The sequence below is a fragment of the Barbus barbus genome, assembly GCF_936440315.1.
Source record: "Barbus barbus genome assembly, chromosome: 48".
Classification (NCBI taxonomy): domain Eukaryota; kingdom Metazoa; phylum Chordata; class Actinopteri; order Cypriniformes; family Cyprinidae; genus Barbus; species Barbus barbus.
The window spans coordinates 19,249,380-19,275,192 of record NC_136726.1 but is presented as its reverse complement, the minus strand read 5'-3'; the positions used below and the strand labels follow the sequence as shown (position 1 = coordinate 19,275,192).

General features: G+C 37.5%; 2 protein-coding genes across 2 annotated transcripts; one reads left to right on the top strand and one right to left on the bottom strand.

Moving 5' to 3' along the window:
* Window positions 1–9,096: 9,096 nt before the first annotated feature.
* On the top strand, window positions 9,097–19,176 carry oaz2a (ornithine decarboxylase antizyme 2a; the record flags this gene model as incomplete). Its single annotated transcript, XM_079412494.1, has 6 exons — window positions 9,097–9,118; window positions 9,309–9,371; window positions 12,767–12,897; window positions 14,767–14,939; window positions 15,388–15,473; window positions 16,448–19,176. The coding sequence occupies 6 exons, from the start codon at window positions 9,097–9,099 to the stop codon at window positions 16,576–16,578; spliced, it is 606 nt and encodes a 201-aa protein (XP_079268620.1). The 3' UTR covers window positions 16,579–19,176.
* A 485-nt stretch (window positions 19,177–19,661) lies between these two features.
* Window positions 19,662–25,807, bottom strand: psma4 (proteasome 20S subunit alpha 4). Its single transcript, XM_079412387.1, has 9 exons — window positions 25,697–25,807; window positions 25,212–25,237; window positions 25,063–25,105; window positions 24,795–24,957; window positions 23,990–24,067; window positions 23,780–23,868; window positions 23,570–23,700; window positions 20,740–20,863; window positions 19,662–20,186 (listed from the first exon to the last, which is right to left on the bottom strand). Exons 2-9 carry the CDS (start codon window positions 25,212–25,214, stop codon window positions 20,032–20,034), a joined length of 786 nt encoding a protein of 261 aa, XP_079268513.1. The 5' UTR covers window positions 25,215–25,237; window positions 25,697–25,807; the 3' UTR covers window positions 19,662–20,031.
* Window positions 25,808–25,813: the final 6 nt, after the last annotated feature.

Below are 25,813 nucleotides of genomic sequence, written 5' to 3'. Positions count from 1 at the left end.
AAAGTGTTAAAAGTTTTATGTGAGAGTAATCATCAGATATTTTCTCTAAAGAATTGTTGACCTCATGATTTCATTTTTTGTGCAATACAAAAGAAAACAAATGTGCAAAATCCACCCAAAATCACAAGTTTTTTTGACGTTTTTCCCAGAACAAAATGTCTAAACATTGTTAAAATAAGATCCATTTACATGAGAAGCAAAATTGTGAAAGATATGTATTTTTGGATAATAGATCTTGAATTAACTTCATAGTTTATTGTCTTGGGCATGAATAGTTCGAAATAGGTTTATGCAAAAAATACAAAACTTCATCACAAACAGACATTTTAACAAATATCCCTTTTTTATTACAAAGAGATGTTTGATAATTCAAGGACAGTCTCACATCAGCTGCTGTATTTTGAAGGCTTTATTTGTAGGCACTTCGAGTCATGTGATGAATATAGGCCAAGTTCTCCACAACATTGCAAACAAACCCACTGAAAAACATACAAAGTGAGTTCTGAGGAAAATACAAATGCTGTTTGCTCATGCAAAAGTTGGCACCCACAAAACTAGAGTGTTATGGTCAGTTCAAGGCATTGCTGTGTGATTGCTTACTGGCTAAAGTCAAAAGTGCCCATTTTTCACTACTTCAGATTTAATACAGATATTTCAGATTTCAGTGTGTCTTTTTTAAGCTCAGCAGGAACAAAGACAAGTTTAGATCATGTTCAACTTTCTCTCTCTGTCTTTATGTTCATGGCACTGATCTAAGGTTTCCTCTTCATGCAAGAAGTTTCCAGAATACATGTTTCCCAGCACACAGTGCTGCTGCGCTTTGAGGTCAAAGACACTCTGACCAAACACTGAGTGATAAAAATCACATTATAAACCACAGAGCACATGCTTTTCCTGTCTCTCTCTCTGCAGTGCTGTACAATTAACACAACAACAGCAAACTTCTACATTAAATGTTTAGTTCACCCAAAAATGAAAACTTGCTGAAAATGTACTTGCCCTCAGACCATCCAAGATGTAGATGAATTTACATCACTTGCTCACAAATGGATCCTCTGCAGTGAATGGGTGCCGTCAGAATGAGAGTCCAAACAGATAAACACTTAACAAAATTCCACACCACTTCCATCGTGTGAAACAAAAAGCTGCATATTTGTAAGAAACAAATCCATCATTAAGGCATCTAACTCTAAACTGTTGTTTCTGGCCAAAATATGAGTCTATAATCAATAATAATGCGATAAAAATGTTGTCCTCTCACATTAAAACCCACCCACATATATAAAACTGTTTTAGACTGTTTTCGCTTGTAAACAGTGCTTGATCTGTGCTTATTTCTCTCCTTTTGCAGACAAAATGGCTTTGCCACTAGAGAAAGCTATATTATGGAAGGAGAACTCATATTTTAGCCAGAAGCAATGGTTTGAAGTTCAAAACATCTCAGTCATTGATTTGTTTCTTACAAACACACATCTTTTCCCTTCAAAAGATGTTAACTGATGGACTGGAGTGGTGTGGGTAACTTGTGGATTTTTGTGATGTTTTTATCAGCTGTTTGACTCTCATTCTGACGGCACCCATTCACTGCAGAGGATTCATTGGTGAGCGAGTGATGTAATGCTACATGTCTCCAAATCTCCAAAACAAACTTATCTACATCTTGGATGGCCTGAGGGAGAGTAAATTTCCATTTTTATTTTTTGGATGAACTATTCCTTTGCTGTTGTTGTGTCAGTTGAAAGAGAAAAGCATGTGCTCTGTGGTTTTTGTGATTTTTTGTTCATATACTTGACCCCAAGTATGAGTCAGACTCTTCCCGTTTCTTGTTTTGCAGCGATTCAGTCATGCAGAAATAGACTCAGCGAGGGGAAGTATGGGAGGAATTCCCTCGACTCGGCACAAATCTGCCCCTCTAAAGCCCTGCTGTGCAGTTTGGCCTACTTCAGGCCGTGTGGACAGAGCAGGGCCAGAATGCTGAAACCCGTGTTATTCTACACATGTTTACAGGCTTGCTGGGAAGAGCACAGAGGCCCGGACATACCCGGAATATCTGTCCTCTCCAAGCGCTCTGTGTTTAAACACAGAGATTAAGGAAAGCAGGGCAGTAACAACACGCCGATTAAGTGCTCAACGATGTTTTAGTGTCAGAACGTCATGCATCGGTCCGTGTTTACTACAAGTTCTACTCAGCAGCTCAGTTTGTTCGTATATCTAATACCACAAAACAAGAGCCCTTTCAGTATCATGGTATTCCTACAGTTAAGATTATGTTTTCCCTATGGTTTTAGAAGGGTCATTCTCCAAAAATGTATTTTTCAGGCTTACATTATTCAGGATTAATGTTGACGTTGTTAAAAGACAACTTTATATTATTTATTTAAAACATTGATGACAAATTCACACAAAAATTCATTTTCATGGAAAATTTATGGAATCAGTAAATAAAAAAACAGACAACCTCAGATCTCAGATTCTTTTTTTTTTTTTTATAAAAATCATTCACATGAACATTAAATAATTCAACATTGACACATTTAAATGAACAAAATAACAATAATCAATAATAAATCAATTTAAGTGAAAATCAATAACTTCTATATTCTGGGAAATGTGTAGAACTGAACAGACTTTTCTTTAAATTTTGACCTTGGAAGTACTTTTAATAAAATAAATAAATGAATTAATTATTTAATAAATGTCATTGACGGGGACCATGTTTGTTTTTCAGGCATGAGACAAATTCAAATAAAAAATGTGTAGAACAAAATAGCATAACCATTTAATTAAAAAAAAATTGTTAAGTTACAAAATGATGCCTTTTTAATGAGTTTCTTGATTAAGTGAAATCATTATCATTACTAAAAATTAAAAACAAAATCTCATGGCAATTTGTAACTATTTTACATTTTGGTGAATTTGTGGCTTATGAATATGAAATCTTACAACCTCGTTCTTGTAGAGTCTACATATAGAATTAGGAGTTGTTGTTTTTTTTTCAAATGTTATAACGTTGAATCTTGTAAAATAGTTTTCCTGTAATATTAGGTTGGTTTCTCACTATATTTGAGAATGACCTAGCAGGCATCTTCAAATCTGGCCCACTCCTGCAGAGTTTAGCTCTAACCCTAATCAAACACACCTGAGCTGCTCATCAGAGTCTTCAAGATCATTAGAAAATCACAGGTATAGGAGAGATTGATCAGGGTTGGAGCTAAACTCTGCAGCAGATTGGCCCTCCAGGGAAAGATTTGAGGAACCCTGAGTCCTAGAGGTTACATTTATGTTTTGGTTCTATTTCAGAGAACGTACTACACAACTCACCCAAAACCAGGAGAGATGGCATAAGAATGATGATGCTTGCTAAGATAGTCATCAAGAATAAGGTTCTACAGACATAATAAGGCCTCAAATGAAATTATAGTTACACTAATCCACCCGCCAGACCGGCATAAACTAGCCTAAACCAGAACAATAATAATGTGAGAGAAGTGGGCCTCAGTTACCAGAAGTGCTTGATCGCTGTCTATTTGATAAAAGACTGAATATAATGTTACCGGACATTATGTAAGACAGGAACAGCATGTATTCATAATTATTCACGTTTTCATTTCTCAAGCTGCTGTATTGGTCACGTTCTAGCTTCCTACCAGGAGTCATTTCAATAAACAACACCCTAAAACAGACATTACCGGTCAGCATGGTTCATTTCCAGCCTGGAGACCTTTGAAGTTACACACACACACACACACACACACTCAGAAATGTATACGCACTATCCCATAACCAGTTTTAAAATTAGTTTAGGAGGAAACAGAATAAACAAGAAGAGCAGTCACCGTGGGAACGTGATCAGCAGAAAAGTAAACAGAATTATGGGAAACATCATTTTCTTTTCTCTATGGGTTTCTGGATCCAGAGAAACGGCTGTCGCTGTGCTGCAGTCCCACACCCTGATCCAGCGCTTTGTGTGTGTGCTTGTTCAGACTCGTACATTGTTTCTCCACTTCCTCGGTTGTTCTTTTACTGCACTTCTGATGCTTTTGGTGGAAGTGAGTCTCTGCTGACGGCCCAGGCTGGTGGCTGAACCCATTCCCACGACCTGCTGCCCTTCCTACTCGCACACTCACACAGTTCACTTAAAGATTGTCCCATTTTTTTCTCAAAGCATGGTGTGCAAAAATAGACTCAGATGGGAACTGTGAAAAGTCAGGGATCTCAGGACAGAAATGAAGGGTGCAATACTCTAATAAGCATAAATATATTCTATAAATAATATAGAACAATAATATATTTAGATTATAAATATATTATATACATCTCACATATTATACAACAATATACATGACTAATCTTTTGTGTGTAAATATATATATTAGGGCCGGGACTTTAACGCGTTAATTTAGATTAATTAATTACACAAAAATAACGCGTTAAATTTTTTTAACGCATTTTAATCGCACTTATTTTTGCACCACGGAACGTTTCTCACTGGATGAGTTTCGGCGGACCGATTATACTGGAGCACCAACTAGCGTTCAGAATTCCAAGAACGCAAAGAACGGACTTGCGTTCTCGTGGAGACCGGTCTTGCCAAGCTTCCTTGGAAGAACGAACTCGGAAGGACGCGAGAACACAGAACGCACACTTATGAGAATTGAGATGTAACTTACTGCGTTCTTGCTTAACTGACCGCATAGTCTCAGCATAAGAAACGGCCAATGAACAATAAATATTACAAAATGTCATAACTTATTAAAACATTTCATACTATTATAGATATTACTTTCATATAATTGTATTGTTTTATTTTACAGCGTTATATGTTTTACTGTTAAGATTCATTTTAATATGCCAATAAAAATGCAGACTTTCTCCGGGTCTTTTAACTTTATTAAAATTAACCAAAACAAAACGATAAATGTTTACTTTCAACTTGAAGAGCCGTTAAGTATTTGTGAGAGCGACTTTAAAGCTTACAGGCTTCCGTACACCGGCCACCCACAGCGTTTTCTGGGATTTCTAACGGCTTGATTCTCTCAAGTCTGCACTCGATGCATCCTCAGTTTCAAGAACATATCCGGGCACTTTCATGCATCCTCTGTACTTGCGTTCTTGAGAATTGGAACTGAACTTCGACGGTTAATGATGACGTAGAACGAGAACACAAGGACGCAAGATCGCTGAAGAACGCATATTGAGAAACAGCCAAAAACAAACCATAGTGAACATGGACAAAGAAGCTGATGAGACTGCTTTGGTTGGCCCTGTGGATGGGAAATTTAAAAATCCATATTAAAAAAAACTTACTTCTCACTGTTCTCAGGTCAAATATTTATATGCGATTAAAATGCGATTAATTTCGATTAATTAATTACAAAGCCTCTAATTAATTAGATTAATTTTTTTAATCGAGTCCCGGCCCTAATATATATATATATATATATATATATATATGCATAACATATATACATTGTTTTCTCTCTGTGTGTGTGCAGACACTATTAAATATTGAATTAATATCAATAATAATTTTTCTACATCCGCCATCTTGGATTTATTTTTTGCAGCTTTTAAGGCGTCTTTTTGAACATTTTCCTCCCTCTCAAACCCTTAGGTTTGTGCTGCTGTATCTTTAAGCTTTCTTTTTTTTTTTTTATAACATCTGCTATGAATGGAATTTAAAATCTAGTGTCTAAAAAGTCTAGATGACATCTTATCCTGTCTAAATTTAAAGGGATAGTTCACCCAAAAATGAAAATCCTGTCATTAATTACTTACTCTCATGCACACAAAAAGTTTTCTCGTAGCTTTGTAAAATTACAGTTGAAGCACTGATGTCACATTGATTATTTTAATGACATATCAGTTGCGTTGCTGTCTATGCAGGGTCAGAAAGCTCTCGGAAATCATCAAAAATATCTTAATTTGTGTTCCAAAGATGAACTGAGGCCTTACGGGTTTGGAACAACATGAGGATGAGTAATTAATGACAGAATTTTCATTTTTGGGTGAACTTTCTCTTTAAATGCAAGTTCTGTAAGGTATGACAGTATGGATGAACTGACAGTAAGATGAAGTGGCGTGCTGTGCTCTTGGAGGTTAATCAGATGCCACACAAGCGTGAGTAATCAGCTGTCCTGTGGGGAACACTGCGATGGAAACTCAAAGCCAGAACACAAAGTATTAGTGCCAATCAGCTTAATGCCTTACACCAAAAAAAACTCTGACGCGTGTACACAGAACCTCTGCTCGGTGCCAGACACACGCCAGCCTCCCTAACCATCCATCAGGGGTCAGGGGTCAAAAGGGAACAGAATGTCTTTTATTGAAGTGTGTAGCAACTGATACGCCTCTATCTACGTCAGCAAGGACAGAATATACTCAGGTGAATGTGCATGAGGAACAGTCTGAACTCAACTGAAAGTTCATTGGGCTGGATTGGGACATTTCACTGTTGCTTAGCAGCCCGTCTCACAGAGACTAGGACAGAGCTCACTGTGAGAGAGCATCACAGCTCAGGTCAGGATTGAGATGGGGCACTTTCACATCACAAACACATTCTTAAAGGGATAGTTCAACCAAAAATGAAAATTCTGTCATTAATTACTCACACTCATGTTCTTCCAAACCCGTAAGATCTTCGGAACTCTAATTAAGATATTTTTGATCAAATCCAAGAGCTTTCTGACCCTGCATAGACAGCAACGCAACTGACGTGTTCAAGGCCCAGAAAGGTAGCAAGGACATCATTAAAATAGTCCATGTGACATCAGTGGTTCAACCTTAATTTTATGAAGCTACAAGAATACTTTTTGCGCGCAAAGAAAACAAAAATAATGACTTTATTTAACAGTTTCTTCTCTTCTGTGTCTTTGATTGCTAAGGTTTTCTGGCTTGCTTGGGTTTTCTGGGTGGTTGTTAGGGAATTCCAGGATGTTACTAGGAAGTTGTGGGTGATAGCTAGGGTGTTAGGACATCGCTAGGGGTATTTTGGGTCTTCTCAACAAATCACACTCTTTTTAATAAAGTATCACTAAACAGGGTTTGAATGAAGCAGAAATCAGAAGCAGTTTACAGGCGTTGCCTGCTGTGATGGAGAGATTCTCTCCATTCAGCCGATTACCTGACACAATAAACAAGCATTTCCTGGATGTACAAGAGCGCCAGAGAGGAAAAGATACAATGGAGCTTTTAATAGATCTGCAGGCCGATGCTGTCCATGGAATAAAACACACTCTGTTCCTACTGGACCATCAGAACTGCCTGTCCTACATGTATTTGTAGCAGGTCTGAGGTCTATATTTTTGTTGTTTGTTTAACCCTGGAGGGTTCACAATGCCTCGGTTTGAGAGAAAACACAGAGGGATGTGTGACAGAAACTGCGGCGAGATCTCAGATGATATAACTAGTTTAGGTCATCCAACTAGTTTCAGATACCACCAAATCAGATGGTTGCTAACGCCACACCTACTGTAGCCCATAAGCAAATATAATCAAACACACAGTGAATGTAATCACGTCAACAAGAACAAATGAGCAATGAAATCTAATACTGAACCAAACTGCAAGTGTTGCCTCTCATTTTTGTGGTTTCTGTTCTCATAATGAGATTCAATTTTAAAGAAGTCCACAGCCCAGCTTGATTAAGTTCCCATACCGTAGTAGTTCTCAACCTCAGCAAATGCAAATAATAAATTATAATGCATATTTAGGATAGAATGAGCTGGATCTTGGAGCAAAACCAGCTGAAAACCCCTGCCCTATGCTATCTAGAATGATTTAGGACCCTCAAAGGATACTAAAGAATGACCATGGCACTCTTGTGAATTAAAAAGCCTTTATTATCAAATGGCTACATCCAAAAAGTCTAAAAACTCTCCAACGTGTTTCGGCACATGCCTGAAGAATTTTTTTGACTTTTTGGATGTAAACATTTGGACTGTGATAAACCCTAGACCAGAGAACACCTTGACCCTACAGCACCAGGACCCCGAGATGCACGCTATCATTGGATTTAGTTTGATTTAGGACCCTGTTGGGTTTCCACTACTACTGAAAATTCAAACCTAGTGCCCTGTAGAGTTAAACCCTATAAGATATCGATTGCGTTGTGTTGTGGGTTCTCTCTGGAGGTCATACACTTCACTCACTGAGACTGATCTTCACCCACCGCCGTGTAACGATCACATCGCCTGGTGTCTGGTTCCTGATCCTTTAATCTCTTGGCCCAGGGTTGTTTCCATTATCAGCTCTTACATAAGTCCTGCTCCAAAAGTCCTGTAGAGGTCTTAAAAGATAAATAATAAAGGAAGCATAAGAGTATTTTCGGATGATTCATCAGTTTCATTTCTAAGCATATTTTCATACGATTTCATATGATAATTGAGAACAACATGATTTTTCTGTTGATTTTTCAGCATTTGTATTGTTCAGTTTACATTACAGGTACATTACACATGAATTAGGTTATTCTGAAACTCTACTGGCATGTTCAAAGCTGAAAACTTCATTTCCCAGAAACCCTCTAATTTAATTTTGTAATTTAGGTAGGTTATTTTCACCTGTGAGGCCCCAAATGGGGGGGGGGGGGGGGGGGGGGGGGCCTCACAGGTGAAAATAACCTACCTAAATTACAAAATTAAAAAAATTTTAGGTAGAAAATAACCTACCTAAATTACAAAATTAAATTACAAAATTTTTACAAAATGTAAAAAAAAATGTTTTTTTTTTTACATTTTATCAGCTCTTGCTTTTTAATAAATCAAGTTTAAGTGCATTTACTTAAATACATTTATGATATTAATGGCATATCAAAAGACGGAACAGTTATGTCAAATAATCATAATCATCAGAGGCAAAAACTTGCACGAAATTAAAATGTTGCACTACTGTGAAAAATAAAATATAATAGTGTATTTTCTCACCTCTCCCGTAATCTCTCGTAAATACCATTGAAATACTATATATTTTGGAATCACACATTGCAAATTCGCTATGCTGACCACACTGATATTTAAAAATGCAATAATACAAATAGATACACTGTCACTTCCCTGTTCTGCCTCTGTCTCCCATGATTCTCTACGTTGCACGTCGATGAATATTAATAAAGCTGCGCGTCGGTCGACAACCTCACGCGACGTTCGATTGGCAGACGTTACGTAGGCTCATTAATATTCAGCAGCAGTTCCTCAACGTCAGCGCGCAGCCAGTGTTCAGTGTCAAAGCACGAAGCGCTTATTGCAGAACGCGTCGGTGAGAATTATTACATAGATGGTGCATATCTCCGTGGACTTTCTGCACAACAGTCACTCTTTGGGTTATCAAAGTAAAGCGGTCTACGAGGAAAACATGTGCAACACAGAGGAGAGGTGAGAAAATACACTATTATGTTTTATTTTTCACAGTCATTTTAATTTCGTGCAAGTTTTTGCCTCTGATGATTATGATTATTTGACATATCTGTTCAGTCTTTTGATATGCCATTAATATCATAAATGTATTTAAATAAATGCACTTAAACTTGATTTATTAAATAATTCAGAACACACACATATAAATATATTATTATTTATTATATAATATAAAATATTTAAATATATTTAAACGTTCTGCAATATAATTTTCCCTTACATAATTGTATAATTATATTTTCAGTAATATTTCACATTGAAATCTATTTTATGCTTTGTTTGGACATAGAAATGTCATGCATGTAAATCATGGATGGGCAGGATTTATTGTGATGTTCTGAAGGATCAGACTCACAGACAGTTGTCAAAGCGGATTTAATGTCAAGCAGACAGATGAGTGTGCGTGAGAGAGAGAACTGATGCTATAAATATTTCATCCATAACCCCATCAACTCAATTAGGATTCATGAGCTCGTAACAGGACCAAATCACTCGCCTTGCCCCAAAGTTCATTAGTTTTCCTAAACAATCTAATTTCCTCCTTTGCAATTTCTTAATCTGGATTGAGGATGGAAAACCCAGCACAGATCACCTGCAAGCATCCTGTTGTGAAACTCTGGACACCATCAGCAGTTGTGTTCGTTTCTGTAACAAGATTAGCACAAGTGCATGTGAGAAGCTGATAAACCACATTTAACCTGAGATTTAAGGTATTCTGAGCGAGGAATACTGGGACAGAACATTAGATAAACATTACATAAGCTATAGTTCCTAGAAAGTTCTGTTGTTCAGCTGCAACATCACTGCAGTGGCCCTGTTTATAGAACCATTCACAATTCAAAACATCACTGTGAATTCATTGCATATACATTCATATTTCCCCCAAATCCATCCACTTACATTTCATGCAAAGTCCTGTTTCTTAACCTCATGTTCTGTTTGTTTTTGTTGTTTTACTTGGACTCCATCCAGACCTGCAACACTCAAAAGAAAAACACTTTACTGAAGATTGCAGCAGCTTTAAGTCTCTGACAAAATAGAAACATGTCAGACTTGTTGTCAAAGAAGGCCGTTTGCTTGTGGCTTTGTAATCTGAAACGTGAAAAACACAAACCTGCTATTTCTCCTGGTCAGCGATTGGTCCAAAACACATTCACTGCGAGTTGAAGGCCGGACGTCACCCTTCGAGTCCCTCTGTAACCAAATGATTCCAGTTTTCCTGGAAGACTCGCAGTATCCTGTTTTGGTTTTGACTGTTTCCTGGTCTTTGTCCAAACACTCACCAGAGCCAGTAATTACTGCTCTAAAGATGAACCTGAATCTCAGTCTTTGAACAGATCCGGACTATCACCCTGTGCGGGTCCTGAGGTCAGCTGGAGTCAGAAAAGGAGTTCAATGATATCGGATCGTTTTGGAGATGGATTCTGCTTTTGTATTTTAGGAATCAAACATTATTCCTATCTTATATTACTGTTGTTCATTATTGGGATTTGAAAAGGCCAATTTACACTCTTGAAAATAAATAACTTTGGGTTCCCAAATCAGTTTTTAAAAGAACCATTTTTTTTTCTTAGTGTGAAGAACATTTTATTGGTTTCATGAATGTTAAAGGTGGAACCAATCATCATGATGCCAATCATCATGCCCTGTGCAACAGACTTGATTGCTATGGCTTTTTGAGGAAAGTTTGCTAATAATTTTTCAAATGATCAATGCCAAATGACCAAACAATTAAAAAAAATCAACCTCTCAAAATATCCTCATCTCATGCAAACATGGAGGACACGCAAAGGCATGCAAAGAAAGTGCAACAATCGAGTTCTTTGAATGTTAAATGAATCCAAGAAAGTCAGTTTTCTTTTCTTTTTTTCTTTAAAGTTGTCCTGAATCTCTTTTGATCCAGAGCGTATAATCAGAGACGGTGAAGGGGGGGAAGGTGCTTGAATGTCAAAGGGTGAAAGTGTCGGCTTTCAAAACAAGCTGACATTTCACTCGCAGATACGCTCCGCTTCTATATAGAGACCAGGGGAGGAGAAGGAATAAATAAAGAACATCTCAAAAGTATATTGAAAAATCAGTCATACTAATTCTTTGTGCTTAAGGAACAATATCTGTAGAGTAACCAAATACAGAAAGTAAACATCCTCGGTAACAGCTTCACCTGTTTTCATGTGGTCACCATGCAGATTTTGTCACCTGGGTTACGTTCAGTTACCAGGGCATAGAAAACACTACGCCTCCCTCCTTTCATTTTGCCTGCTGGGTAATCTGGCTCATGAGACGCGGAAAAGCACCCTTGCTTTGAACAGCCATTTCATTTGTGCCAGCGTGCTGTAACCGTGTCATTGATGGCTGTCAGCTGATAATGGCATAAAACATCAATGTTCTGTTTCCCGATCAGCATGCTGGCAATAAGTGATCATGAGATCTCTGTAAACAGGGCTGTTTTGAAAAGTGGGAATGCTTTCAATCATAATGAGAGATTTATGCTGACAGTGTGCAGCCTGGCTTCAGATGAGATGTCAGATCCAGAGATCTCCCAGCGTGTCATGGGGATGTAAATGTCTGTTATTACCATCTCTAAAAGCCAGTGCTGTAACTCAAGCCCTCTGGGATGTGAAATGTTCTCAGCCAAGCTGCTAATTACAGACTTGTTTTCACATCATGTGCTTGTTTGTGATCTGCGCGAACTGCCTCCCTTCTGTCGAGTGGAGAGTGAAACATAAATGTCGCTGCTTACCTTTAATGTAAATGTGACATCGGGTCAGTTTACGCTTGTCCACTGTAGACCTGATGTGCAAATAGGCTACTTGTTTTCCATAAAGTCTTAGATGTTGGCCTCCTGAAACTCCAAAAATGCAAGGCTTTTTCAAGCCAACATCAAAGTTTGTCTTGACAAATTTGATCTAGTTCGGAATACTGATATAATTCAACAGTTTGATGTTAGAACGTTAGTGTTGGGCTAACAAAAAGCTGCATACCTTTCTGGAATTAGTTTGAAGGGGCGTGATATTAGTACACTATTTGTTTTACTCCAGTAAACACTGAGTGTTAATGTGAAAACAGTGTTGCAAAAAATATTACAAGGTGACAGTATCTGATAAGGCATAAAAAGAAATATAGAGAGCGTGAGTCTTTAAAAGTGCCAACATTTTTGTGAAGCAGACAGTCAAGACTGTTGTTATGCTGTTGGCACCCTGAGGCTTGTGCCAAGCTGCGTCATGCACTTGACTCATGATTCTGTAGACAAACAGAGTGAAGGAAGCTTTTAGAAGCACATGCCAATTTTTGTTAATGCACTTGAGGATAATCTTACACAGCTTTAAAATGATCCGTCTCTCTCTGTCTTGTAGTTTTGCCGTTCTGGGCTCGAGGCAGCAGGCTCCAGGGCCTCTGTGGTGCTCCTGATGCCCCTCTCCCACTAACGAAGATCCCGGGTGGGCGAGGGACAGGCAGGGATCTCCCTCACAGCATACTGCACAAGGTAAGAACACAGATTTGTACAATTTTCACATTTTAACATTAAGCTTAGTTCACCCAAAAATGAAAAAATTACTGAAAATGTACTCACCCCCTCAGGCTATCCAAGATGTAGATGAGTTTGTTTTGGAGATTTGGAGAAATTTAGCATTACATCACTTGCTCACCAACGGATGCTCTGCAGTGAATGGGTGCCGTCAGAATGAGAGACCAAACAGCTGATAAAAACACCAGAAATATCCACAAGTAATCCACACAACTCCAATCCATCAGTTAAAGTCTTGTTAAGTGAAATGCTGTGTAATAAACAAATCCATCATTAAGACACTTTAATTTTAAATCGTAGCTTCTGGCCAACATATTAGTCCCTAATTCATAATAATGCTTCCTCCCATGACATACTCGTTTAGAGCTGTTTTGGGCTGCTTGTAAATGGTGCTTGATCTGTGCATATTTCTAACATGTTGAGTTTTTCATTGAAGAAAGCTAAATTATGGCTCAAAGTTAAAAACATCTTGATGGATTTGTTTATTACAAACTTTATACTTCACAAGGCATTAACTGATGGACTTGAGTGGTGTGGTTTACTTGTGGATTATTGTGGTGTTTTTATCAGCTGTTTAGATTCTCATTTTGACAGCACCCATTCACTGCAGATCCACTGGTGAAGTGTGCATGTGATGTGAAGTCATGCAATTAAAATATAGACCTAGTAATGAAATACACTGTTTTTAACACAATATTTACTTAAACCTTGACAACACTATCTCAACATTTTGGAATATCAGTAGATTTATTAGTCAATCAATACTTTACAGTAGACAAAATGGGATGCAGTCCATCTCATTTTACTACTTTACTACCACAGCATGATCCTAAATTAAAAACCCTAAACAGTAAATGAATACTTTAGTCAATAAGACACTGGGGCGGCAAACCTTGCCATTTCCAAAAAACACACACAGACAACCAGCCCAAGGGAGGAGACGGGTGTGAAGAGATCTCTAGAGCTTGTTATTTGTCACGTAGCTCTGTGCCATATTTACAGCTAGAGTTTCCATCTGGCCTACATACGCACGGTGTTGGCACTTGGTACTCGAGCTCTGAATACAGCTGACCATGTGAGTGAGACTATAGATGTCAGCACTGTCTGTGTGCAAACATGTGACCGTCTCAAAAAGGTTGAGGTTTTGGATCACTAACTCCTGTGAAACGGTCTATTGTGGAAGTGACTTTTGGCTGCTCTTGAGCTTATTTTTTTATATCAATTGATTTAGTTTAAATATGCCACTCTGGTAATATCTAGACAAAATCAATTGAAAAGGTATAAGATAACACTGGGTTCATTACCAAAACTACTCCCACATTGCCGAGGGTATTTCCAACTCACAATGTGATGCATGTTGCAATACAGATGTTACAATTCAGTAGCTCTCACATCTGAGAACTGGGTTCAAGGCCGCTTTGTAAAGTCTACATTTTAAGATTTTCGTTCACCTTTGGAACACAAATTAAGATATTTTTGATGAAATCGAGAGCTTTCTGACCCTGCATAGACAGCAATGCAACACCACATACACTACCTTTCTGGGCCTTAAATGTGGTAGTTGCATTGCTGTCTATGCAGGGTCAGAAAGCTCTCGGGCTTCATCAAAAATATATTGTGTTCCGAAGATGAACAAAGGTGTTATGGGTTTGAAATGACATGAGGGTGAATAATTAATGACAGAATTTGAATTTTTGGGTGAACTGTCCGTTACCTGTTGGAAATTATATGTGTATCATAAAAAAAAACTATTGCTATTTACATATTTCTAGGGACATTTTGAAAACAAGCTTGAGTGTAAACACCATGCGTGTATGTCTCCTCCAGGACGAAAAGTTGACAGTGACCCAGGTTGGGTCGGTAAGCGGCGCGCCCCCTGTCCTGCACTTCCAGTACCAGTTAAGCGAGCGACGGTTCTCCTGCTGGGACACGGTTCTGTCGGACAACGCACTCTACCTGGAAATCCCCGCTGGAGCTCTTCACAGTGGCAGCAGAGAAGGGTATGTCGGGTTAATAGTCTGTCATCATGCAGCTCTATATTGAAGATGACATTAGAACCATATCCATCTGTCTCTCTTTAACAGACAGTTTTAGGTTACAGTAGAACGAACGGGTGGTTTAATTTTAGTCAAAAGCAGCTCGAGTTGGTTTTCCATGTGACGTTTCATCACTGGTATGAAGCTGTAAAATATGCAGCCGATTTTGATGAAAGTTCTTCCAGTCATTTCTCATTTAATCCGTCACGTCCAGGCATGTGCTGTCTGTGAGGTCACTGCAGGCATCAGAACAGAGTGTTTTACCTTCAACAAGCAGGTGGTGGGCTGTCAGAAAGCATTAAATATGTGTGTGTGTTGTTCTGTGGCTAGTACATCTGCATTATTACATAAGATAGACATTATGTAAAAGCAGCAGTGCGTCACCATCTCTGTCTCTCTCATTATGCTGCAGTTTCACCAGGCTGCTGGAGTTTGCAGAGGAGCAGTTGAAAGTCAGCTACGTGTTCCTGTGTCTCCAGAAAAACAGAGACGATCAATGTAAGATACATTTAAACACGTTAAAGAAGTATTCTACCAAAAAAATAACTAATCCTGTCATCATTGACTCATGTTGTACCAAACCAATACGATTTAAAGCCCGGTTTGCACCAAAAACTATAACAATGAATTTAACTATAATAGCATCTGCCCCAATGTTTGATAAGATTCTGTTTTTTATAAACATGCCCTGTAGATTTGTCATCTTGTCACTTTAAATGCTTGTGCACGTTAAAGAAGGATGGATTCTGATTGGCTGTAAATGTCTTTAATTGCTCATCAGCTGGAATGAATCATTCTGAACCTGATTCTAACTAAATTGTTTTTCTGTCATTATCGATATATTTGTGGTGTGGACTTACTATGCTCATACAACTAGAGCAGTTATTAATTTTTTATAGTTACTGTTAATGTTATCATCTTGGTGTGAACTGGACTTTATTTTCTTCTGTGCAACAAAACCAGAGATATTTTGCAATTTCTTTCATCCATTATAGGTAGTTGGATTCCAAAAATATGGCTCATTCATTTGACTTTATGAATTTATGATGCTTTTTGTAATTTTTGGAGCTTGACAGCCTTATGACTGCAATAAAAGAGATTGTTTCAAATCAGCTTCACAGGAATAAACAGGAAAATAACAATCAACAATGCAAACTTATTCAAATATGAATTTAAATTCTGCTGTAATGCAGCTCTATAAAAAAACAATAGCGACATCATTCAGCTCAAGTCAGTTTAGTATTCATTCAGTTCAGTTCAATGTTAATCATTTATAAAACAAGTTCAATTCTGACAGTGGCAAGGAACCTGAACCTGAATTGATATTCCTTCTAAAAACATACATTTTCAGTATGAGAGTGAGTAAATGATAATAGAAATTTCATTTGGGTTATCTAATCTTTTAAATTGAATAATGAGTCTGATACCATAATTCACTAAACAAGGAACTGTCTTTGTCTCTACTTGTGCAGTGTCCATCATGAAGACCTTCCACTACATGGGGTTTGAAGTGGTAAAACCAGGTCATCCACTGGTGCCGCCCCGGCCTGATCTTCTCTTTATGGTCTATTCCATAGACAGCAGCAGTTCTGATGAAGATTGACCATCACACTCGCACTCACTCTTAAAATGCCCCCTCTTCCTCCCCCTCTATACCTCTGCATCAGTGACTTTTAAGACAGGGGAGGGGCGAAGCTGGGCCAACTAACACTCTGTTTGGCTCAGTTTCCATTATTATCCCACCGATCGCTTCTGATTGGTCGTTCCATCAGCGGGTGGTGGGTTGGTGCTAAAGCAGAAATCTAGCATATCCTCTGTTAATTCACACCAAATATCAAACTGTCTATACTGTTGTGTACACTATCTATAGAACATTCAGAACAGGATACAGATCGCAGACATAGTAGTGATAGCTTTTACAGAAGGGAAGGCATTTGTAACCAGTTGTAGACTTTTTCCAGTGGCTGATAATGGTGAAACAGAATTTTTTTGTTTGTTTATTCCAGATTGACAGTCTTCTCTCTTCTGTAGACGTTTCAGCTAAAACTTTCACTTGTTAATCATTCAATGTTCTCAGAGGAAACAAGCTGAATAGCTCTTGGTAACCAAGACTCGACTCACTTCAACAGCATAGTTTGCCCTTCGAACACTCATTAGGATTCATGCTGTGTTCCATTCAACTGAGAATGTTCGAATTTCTAACCTCCTATATAGAAAAGTGCAATAGAATGCACTTGAAGTTGGACTTCAGACTTTTATGAAAACTGCTATTTCAGTCACAGGAACTGGGGAGATGTGCACAGCTCACTGTTGACGATCACCCATCTGCACATTATCATTTTATATACATCACCCAAACATCATGCAATAAATGTTTAAGTATAAAAAATTCAATACTGGATGGAACGCAGCACTCTAGCATACGTTCATCAAAACAGTGCATCATTCCAGACCCCAACAAGGCACCGGAGTAAGTTTAGATTGAGTTTAGTTGGATTTTTTCTGAGTCTGGTCGTGAGGTTTGCTTTTCAAGAATTCTTTGAGTAAAAGTTGTTCAATCAGGCCTGTTGCTTTTACTCTTTAAAAGAAAGCCAGACCTGAAAACTTCTAGATGCATGAGCATGTTTGTGATGAAATCATTCTGGTTTTAAAAATCCTGAAGGTCCTTATTTTTATTTAGGCAGATGCAGAGGTCCTCTGCGTGAGTCTTACTGTAGTCCATCACACTTTTTGTCTTCGTCATCCCAAACCAAAAGGAAACATGAGAGCAAACCAACCCCACCCTTTGCCCCTCAGGGGCTTTAACACAAGCACTTTAGGAAAACAAGCAATTCAGCCCACGGTGCATTGTACATCCGTTACAGCGAGATGTGCACTGAGCCGTTAAGATGTCTTGCAGTGTTTAGTGAACTTGACATACTTGCCAAAGATAATGGTCTCCATTCAAAGAGAATGCCTGAAGTTTCATTCAGATAAGACTGGTGAACATACCGTAGCAGCACCTTCAGATAGCAGGCTTGGTCCCAGCACAGTCAGGTATAACATGCAAAAAACATTCCCTGAAACGGAGGCTTCTGTTTCTTTGATTCTTGGTCATCTCTGTGGAAATTAGGTGCAATGAATCCAGTTCTGTATACTTCTCAGCAGGGTGGCCTTTAGGTTTTGCATGTGTAAATATAGATCTTACCTTTCCTCATGGGCTGTGACAATAAGCTTTTAGAGAATGTTTTTTTGTTCATCCACTTAAATTTTATTTTTATCTATGATTTATTTTGTCTATACCGATTGATTTTTTTGTAGTGTAAAATTTAGAGTAAATCAGATATCATTTAATGACAATCTACACTTGTATACCTTGAACTTTTTCCTTATGTCCAAATAAAACACATGAAAAAACAAAACTCCACAACTTACCTGTTTTTCTTTCACAAATTAAATCAATTGAATTATTCCAGATGAATTCTTTGTCAGAAATGAGCTGAAAAGAGAAATAAAATGTTATGGAAGTTGAATAATGTGCAATCACAATTGCAAAAGGGGAAAAAAGTTAACTTTAAGACTAAACTATTGCAACTAAAGTTATTTTTTTATACTTACCTTTTTTGGGGGGTCTTCTATGGAAAAATGGTCCTTATAAAATGATCGCTATTTAGCTCTCAAATGTCATTCACATTAAAACAGAAAATGGTCTTGTTTAAAGCCAATCAATGACAAGGAATCTATTAAACATAGCTATCATAATTAAGATTTAGTTGCTAATAAGGATAATACAATTCAATTTGTACACATTTTGTGTAATGTTAATAAGAATAAAAATTCCTCATTTAGTGTTTATAAGCTGACAGCTACAACCAAACTACATTTCCTATCAGTCTCTGTGGCAGCACAATAATACAATACATAGAGCATGAATAACATAAATTACACTCATTTGTAAAATGTCCATGTTTATCAAGTAACTGTATTCTACAAGAAACAATCGTAATCAATTGCTTAACGACTGCAGTTTTTTCCTGTGTTGGCATATTTACAATTTATTGCTTTTTACCAGAAGATGAAGTCTGTAAATATCAAATCTAAGCTTTAAATTGAGTTAGCATTTCGAAATACACTAGCTATGTTGATCTCAAAGCTAACACAAAAAGACATTGTGTGCTTATTTCTAAAGCTCACTTAAATTTATGTAGACATGACTTAATGGCGTCTTAAAAAAAAAAAAAAAAAAAAAACTGAAACCAGTTTATTTTTGAGGTACCTTCATTCAGAAACTGACTGACTCCCGTTAACAGGAAAGCGTCTGTCGCTGTAAGCAGACCTGAAGGCCATATGCACTTAAAGATCCGTGCTGGGTTACATCACAGTAATCCCGTCCATTAAAATGACTGGAACACTGCTGCCGGGTTACTGTGCGAGATCATCCTTGTGTTCAGGTCTGACCTCTGAGACCGTAATCCATTCCCGCGCTTATGCAACACGTGCCGAATTTTCCCGCGCTTCTTAGAAAGCCTGCAAAATACATTGAGTCAGTCAGAGATTTGATTAATCCCCCATAAAAGACTCACCCTTTGATATGAGAGTCTTAACTCTTACTCCACTCGCATGTTTTTCTATTTGGAAATTTCACTATGTGTTAAATTCAATATGGTGTCTAACTTGATTAATGTCTATAAATTATATATATATATAGTATGTAGTACAATCGACCAGTATCAATGGCATTTCATGGTTCCTATAGTAGTTTTTTTTGTAAAGGCTTTCTGGCCACAGAAATCCAGTCTCCACACCAACCTGTAAATTCTTAGGGGCAGAGATTTCCAGATGAACGCTTTTACATTTGATCTATTATTCAACATAATACCACCAGCTGTGGACACTGAGGAACCTTCTCAAATTTTCTCAGAATATGCACTGGATTTGAAGAAACAAAACTACTAGACATGTTTATCTTTTCGATTTGTGTTTAATAAAGAAACGACAGATTGACAGACAGCAATATGAATTTCTCTGGGAATCCCAGCGGCGGTTTGCATTTTAATAGAAAACAAGTGCATGTGTTTTATTTGTCTTTCTCCTTCTGTTCTTTCTCTTTCTTGTCTTTCTCTGCTTTGGCCTCTTCTGCATCATGTTTCTTGATGAGTTCTTCTACTTCCTTCTGCTTGAGGACTTTGATTCTGGTCTTGCCGTTCTCTCGTGTCAGTGTGGCGATCTCCACTTTGAAGATGGACAGAAAAAGGGAACAATTAGATATCTGCCCATAAAATTGAACATTTTAAACACTTCATATTGAATCTACTGAAACAACATCATCTGCGACATGCAACATCTTTCTGCATTTAGAAGTTTCCTGGTAAAGAAAATAAAAAAGCTGATTTTAAATAAATATATACACCCACACAAATATATAACAGAGTCACTAATGCACCAAAAATTGTTAATAGATTGTTGTGATTTCATGTAAGAACTGTCTTATTTTGTTGCAATTGCCAAACCAATGTTGCGACCAAGACAATACAGCATACATTTTACAGAATGTCTTTAAAAGGGTTTGTTGCTGCATGACCATTTTGACTGCAGTGTGTTTGTTACCTCAATTCAGCACGTGATCAGCTGCATTAAGCTGAGAGCTCAGATGGATTGTGGGTCTGTACATGGTGTCATGATCATTCATAATACAGAAGTCTGCTCTCCGCAAGACTGCCTCAATCTACCAGCCTCGTCTGCATGCTAAAACATTTATTCCATCTCCGTCTTTCCAAACACACACCTTTCTCTGCTGAGAGCTTGCTGACGTCCATGGTCTTGTTCAGCACTTTGACGGCGAGAGCAAGGGCAGACGACAGAGTCATCTCCCCCTCTTTATAGTCCTGCTTCAGCATTGACACAGCAGCCTGAAACACACAGACACACACTTTACGTTTCTGAACTGAGGTGTTTTGATCTCTTTTTTTTTTTTTTTTTGTCAGAGTTCAGAACAGAAGTCATGAATTAAGGGCAGGTGCCTTGTCGCCATCTACTGGCCAAATCATGACATTACAGTGCACTAGCAGATGGACATTGTGATTTTTTTTCAGTTTCTTTTTTAAGCAGCATGAACAAAACACTCAACTTTAAGAAGAAACATCGATTCCAACATGCAACCCCACAGTTTTACAAAGAAAGTAATATTCGACTCAATCTACATGATTAATCAGAGACAAAAGGCGGTATAACATGTCAAATGCTTTTTGAGGATATAACTAGTATTTTTTTCTGGCAAAATCTGTGTTGATTTTGAGGGGGAAATCTGATACATTTTAATATAGACAAATGTTAAATAGAGCAGAGAATACTACACTTTTATTGGTTTCTGAAAGAATCAAATTAGCCAAAACTTTCAATAAATAAACTCAAAATACAGGTACATCTCAAAAAATTAGAATACCATGAAAAAGGTCAATATTTTTTGTCACTCATTTCAGAAAGTGAAACCCATATATTATATAGATTCATTACACAGAGTGAAATATTTCAAGCCTTTATTTCTTGAAATTTTGATGATTATGGCTTACAGATAATGAAAACCCTAAATTCAGTGTCTCAGAAAATTAGAATATTACATAAGATCAATAAAAAGATATTTTAAACAGAAATGTCAGGCTTCTGAAAAGTATGTTCATTTCTATGCACTCAATACTTGGTAGGGGCTCCTTTTGCATGAATTACTGCATCAATGCGGCGTGGCATGGAGGCAATCAGCCTGTGGCACTGCTCAGGTGTAATGGAAGCCCAGGTTGCTTTGATAGCGGCCTTCAGGTCATCTGCATTGTTGGGTCTGGTGTGTCTCATCTTCCTCTTGACAATACCTCATAGATTCTCTATGGGGTTCAGGTCAGGCGAGTTTGCTGGCCAATCAAGCACAGTAACACCATGGTCACTGAACCAGCTTTTGGTACCTTTGGCAGTGTGGGCAGGTGCCAAGTCCTGCTGGAAAATGAAATCAGCATCTCCATAAAGCTTGTCAGCAGAAGGAAGCATGAAGTGCTCTAAAATCTCCTGGTAGATGGCTGCGTTGACTGTGGACTTCAGAAAACACAGTGGACCAACACCAGCAGATGACATGGCAGCCCAAATCATCACTGACTGTGGAAACTTCACACTGTACTTCAATCAGCTTGGATTCTGTGCCTCTCCAGTCTTCCTCCAGACTCTGGGACCTTGATTTCCAAATAAAATGTAAAATTTACTCTTATCTGAAAAGAGGACTTTGGACCACTCAGCAACAGTCCAGTTCTTTTTCTCCACAGCCCAGGTAAGACGCTTCTGTCGTTGTTTCTGGTTCAGAAGTGGCTTGGTAGCCCTTTTCCTGAAGACGTCTGAGCGTGGTGACTCTTGATGCACTGACTCCAGCTTCAGTCCACTCCTTGTGAAGCTCTCCCAAGTGTTTGAATCAGCTTTGCTTGACAGTATTCTCAAGCTTGCGTCATCCCTGTTGCTTGTGCACCTTTTCCTACCCAAATTCTTCCTTCCAGTTAACTTTGCATTTAATATGCTTTGATACAGCACTCTGTAAACAGCCACACCTTTCAGTAATGACCCTCTGTGACTTACCCTCTTTGTGGAGGGCGTCAATGTTAGGGTTAGTCTTCTGGATCATTGCCAAGTCAGCAGTCTTCCCCATTATTGTGGTTTCAAAGAACAAGAGATACCCTGAATTTATACTGTAGAGATGGTCATTAATTGAAACTCAAATGTAAATATTCTAATATTTTGAGATACTGATTTTTGACTTTCATGAGCTGTAAGCTCTAATCATAAAAATTCAAACAAAAAACTTTTGAAATGTTTACTTTACATGCAATGAATCTAGAATATATGAAAGTTTCACTTTTTTAAATAAGTTACAAGAAAAACTTTTTCATGATATTCTAATTTTTTGAGATGTACCTGTATTATACACCAAGGTTTTTTTTAAATACCAGGGTTGCATTAATTTGACCAAAGCAAAACAGTATTGTAAAATGTTTTTTTTTTTCAATTTAAAATAACTGCTTTTTATTTTATTATATTTTAAAATGTAATTTATTTCTGTGATGCAAAGCTGAATTTGCAGCATCATTACTCCGGTCTTCAGTGTCACATGACCCTTCAGATAACATTCTATTATGCTGATTTGCATTTACTATTATTATTAACATTGAAAACAGTTGTGCGGTTTAATATTTTTGTGAAAACGGAGATACTTTTCCCCAGAACAGCTTTATCAATAGAAAGTTCAAAAGAACAGCATTTATTTGAAATGGAAATCTTTTGTAACATTATAAATGTCTTTACTGTCACTGTCGATTAACTTAATTCAGCCTTGCTGAATGAAAGTATAAATTTCTTATTCTTCTACAAAAAAAAAAAAAACAAAGCCTTGTAATGACTTTTCTATTTTTGAACCGATTCATTAAACAAATGATTCATACGAAATGATTTGGTTCAAATGAACAGTCCAAAATATATTTGACTTTCTAGCACTAGGACAGATTCAGTGCATCATAAGTTCAAACAGGACGATGAAGAGTTCGTTTACTCTGTTTCCAGCATAATCTGAATGTGTGCGCTTCACTCACTGCGCTGTTGTTGCCGATGCACGTGGCTTTCCAGCCTCCATAGTTTCCGCTGGGGTCACTCTGATAGAGCTGGAAGCCGTAGTGTTTGTCCCATCCCATATACAGCAGAGACACACCAAAGGGCCTTTTACCTGACAAAACACACGTACGGTTTATATTCCACAGCCCAAAACTTCCCCAGGCTCATGTTAGAAATAGATTAAAATGTACCTCCAAACTGTGTGTAAGCCTGTTTGATGTCACACAGCGCAGTAACCAGCTGCTCGCAGGGAATGGGCTCCTGATACTGCAGCAGGTACCTGCACACACACCATCACATACTACATCAATCCTGAGACTTTCATATGCATCAGAAACCAATTTGGTCTTACAATAACACAATGCAGTCTTCAGCAGGAGTCAAAGTGATGCTTCACTCACCTCTGTGCGATGAGTCTCAGCTCGTTTGTGAGGACGTTGGCATCTGATGTAATTCCCGCTACACTGCATGCCATGTCTCTGCATTACAGAATCACCATACATCAATGCTGTTATCATTTATTTTGATAAAAAATTAGTTAAATATTAATGCAATTCCTCCCATATCAGAGCTAAACAACGCTTCCTTTAAAAAAAAGACAAAAAGCACATAACACACACTTAAATATTAAACTAAAAGTTAAAATAAACTGGAAATATAAAATAACAGCTTATTCAAAATATTACAGCCATACACACACTTACAAAAAGTGTGTATGCAGTTAAATGTACTCGTAAATTAATTCTAAATATTAAACTAAATAAAACTGTTATTAAAAAAACATGTACCAAAATTATAAAAACTTAAACTAAAAATAAAATAAACTGGAAACAGAAAAATTAAAGCTAATTCAAAATATTAAATAACCATAAAATAATACTACAATAACACTGCCATACCAAGATTTGCCAAGGATGGAAATGTAGTTAAATATTAATTCTAATATTAAAAAATGTATTAATATTTATATGAAATATTAAAAATGTATGCATTTTCTCCTATATCAGAGCTAAGCATTATCTACAGAAATAAAATAGAAAATCAAAATATGAACAGACACTATAATTTAATTTTTAGCATTCTAAATATTAATTCCTTCCATATTAGAACTTCAACTTCTCTTGGGAAACCTCAAATGTGTTCAAGTAATCTTGAGAATGATTTTAAGGCCACGGAAATGATTTGAATCTGAATTATTGGACTCACTCATTGAGTTTGTAAATCTTCTCAGAGAAGAACACCTCGTCCAGAAGTTTGTGGATGTTCCTCCTCTCCGCCGCCAGCAGCACGCCGTCATTGGCCAGGACGCCCAGACAGGTGCCAGCGTGACCGATGGCCTCCATGGCATATTCTACCTGATACAGGCGACCTGCCAACAACACAACACTCACAAACTGAGACCTCCTCCAAATGACAAGAAATCAACATTTACAATAAGAACACACAATAAAATAGTGGATATAGGGTCTCTCACCCTCTGGAGAGAAGATAGTCGTCCTTGAGTCATATCTCCGAGACTGTTAAACAAAACAGAAACAAATTGTGATAAAAACATATAGCAAATCAATATTAAACTGCATTAAAAATAGATTTTATAAAATCCACAAATGCAGGAACACTTACCATTATGCCCTTAAATAAAATGAATCCTGCAAACAGGAGAAAATATGCTTAATTTACCAGTAACAAATTGCACATACATTATTATTTATAATTATTATATTTAATAATTTGTTGATTTGTGCTGCTGTCAGAATCTAACGAACTTACACACTCATAGAGCAACAAAATGAAACAGAAAGTAGCAGAAAACAACTCAAACACACATCCAGCCAACTAAATACATTTATTTTACAGTCTTAAATTAATATAAATGAGAGACTGAAGCATAAATGTGAATTTTAAAGCTGCTGTATGAATGTGTTTAGCTTTAGCATTAGCATCTGCATAACAGCATGAAGCAGCAACTTTTCATTTCATTTAAATGTATCCTACGCTCAATTAATTCTACATCAGTTTAGCTCTTCACACACGCACAGAAGGCTTTACTTTGTAATGGGCATCATATATAGTGTTTAAAATAAAGCAAAGTATTATTATTTTCATACCTAAAGCCTGAGTTCGCTCTGCCTGTTCACTGTTGCGGCTCTGCTAAAGAATCTCTCTGCAGCGAGAAGCGCGTCCACTCTGCATTCACTTCCATGGGCGGTCACGTGTGTTACGTG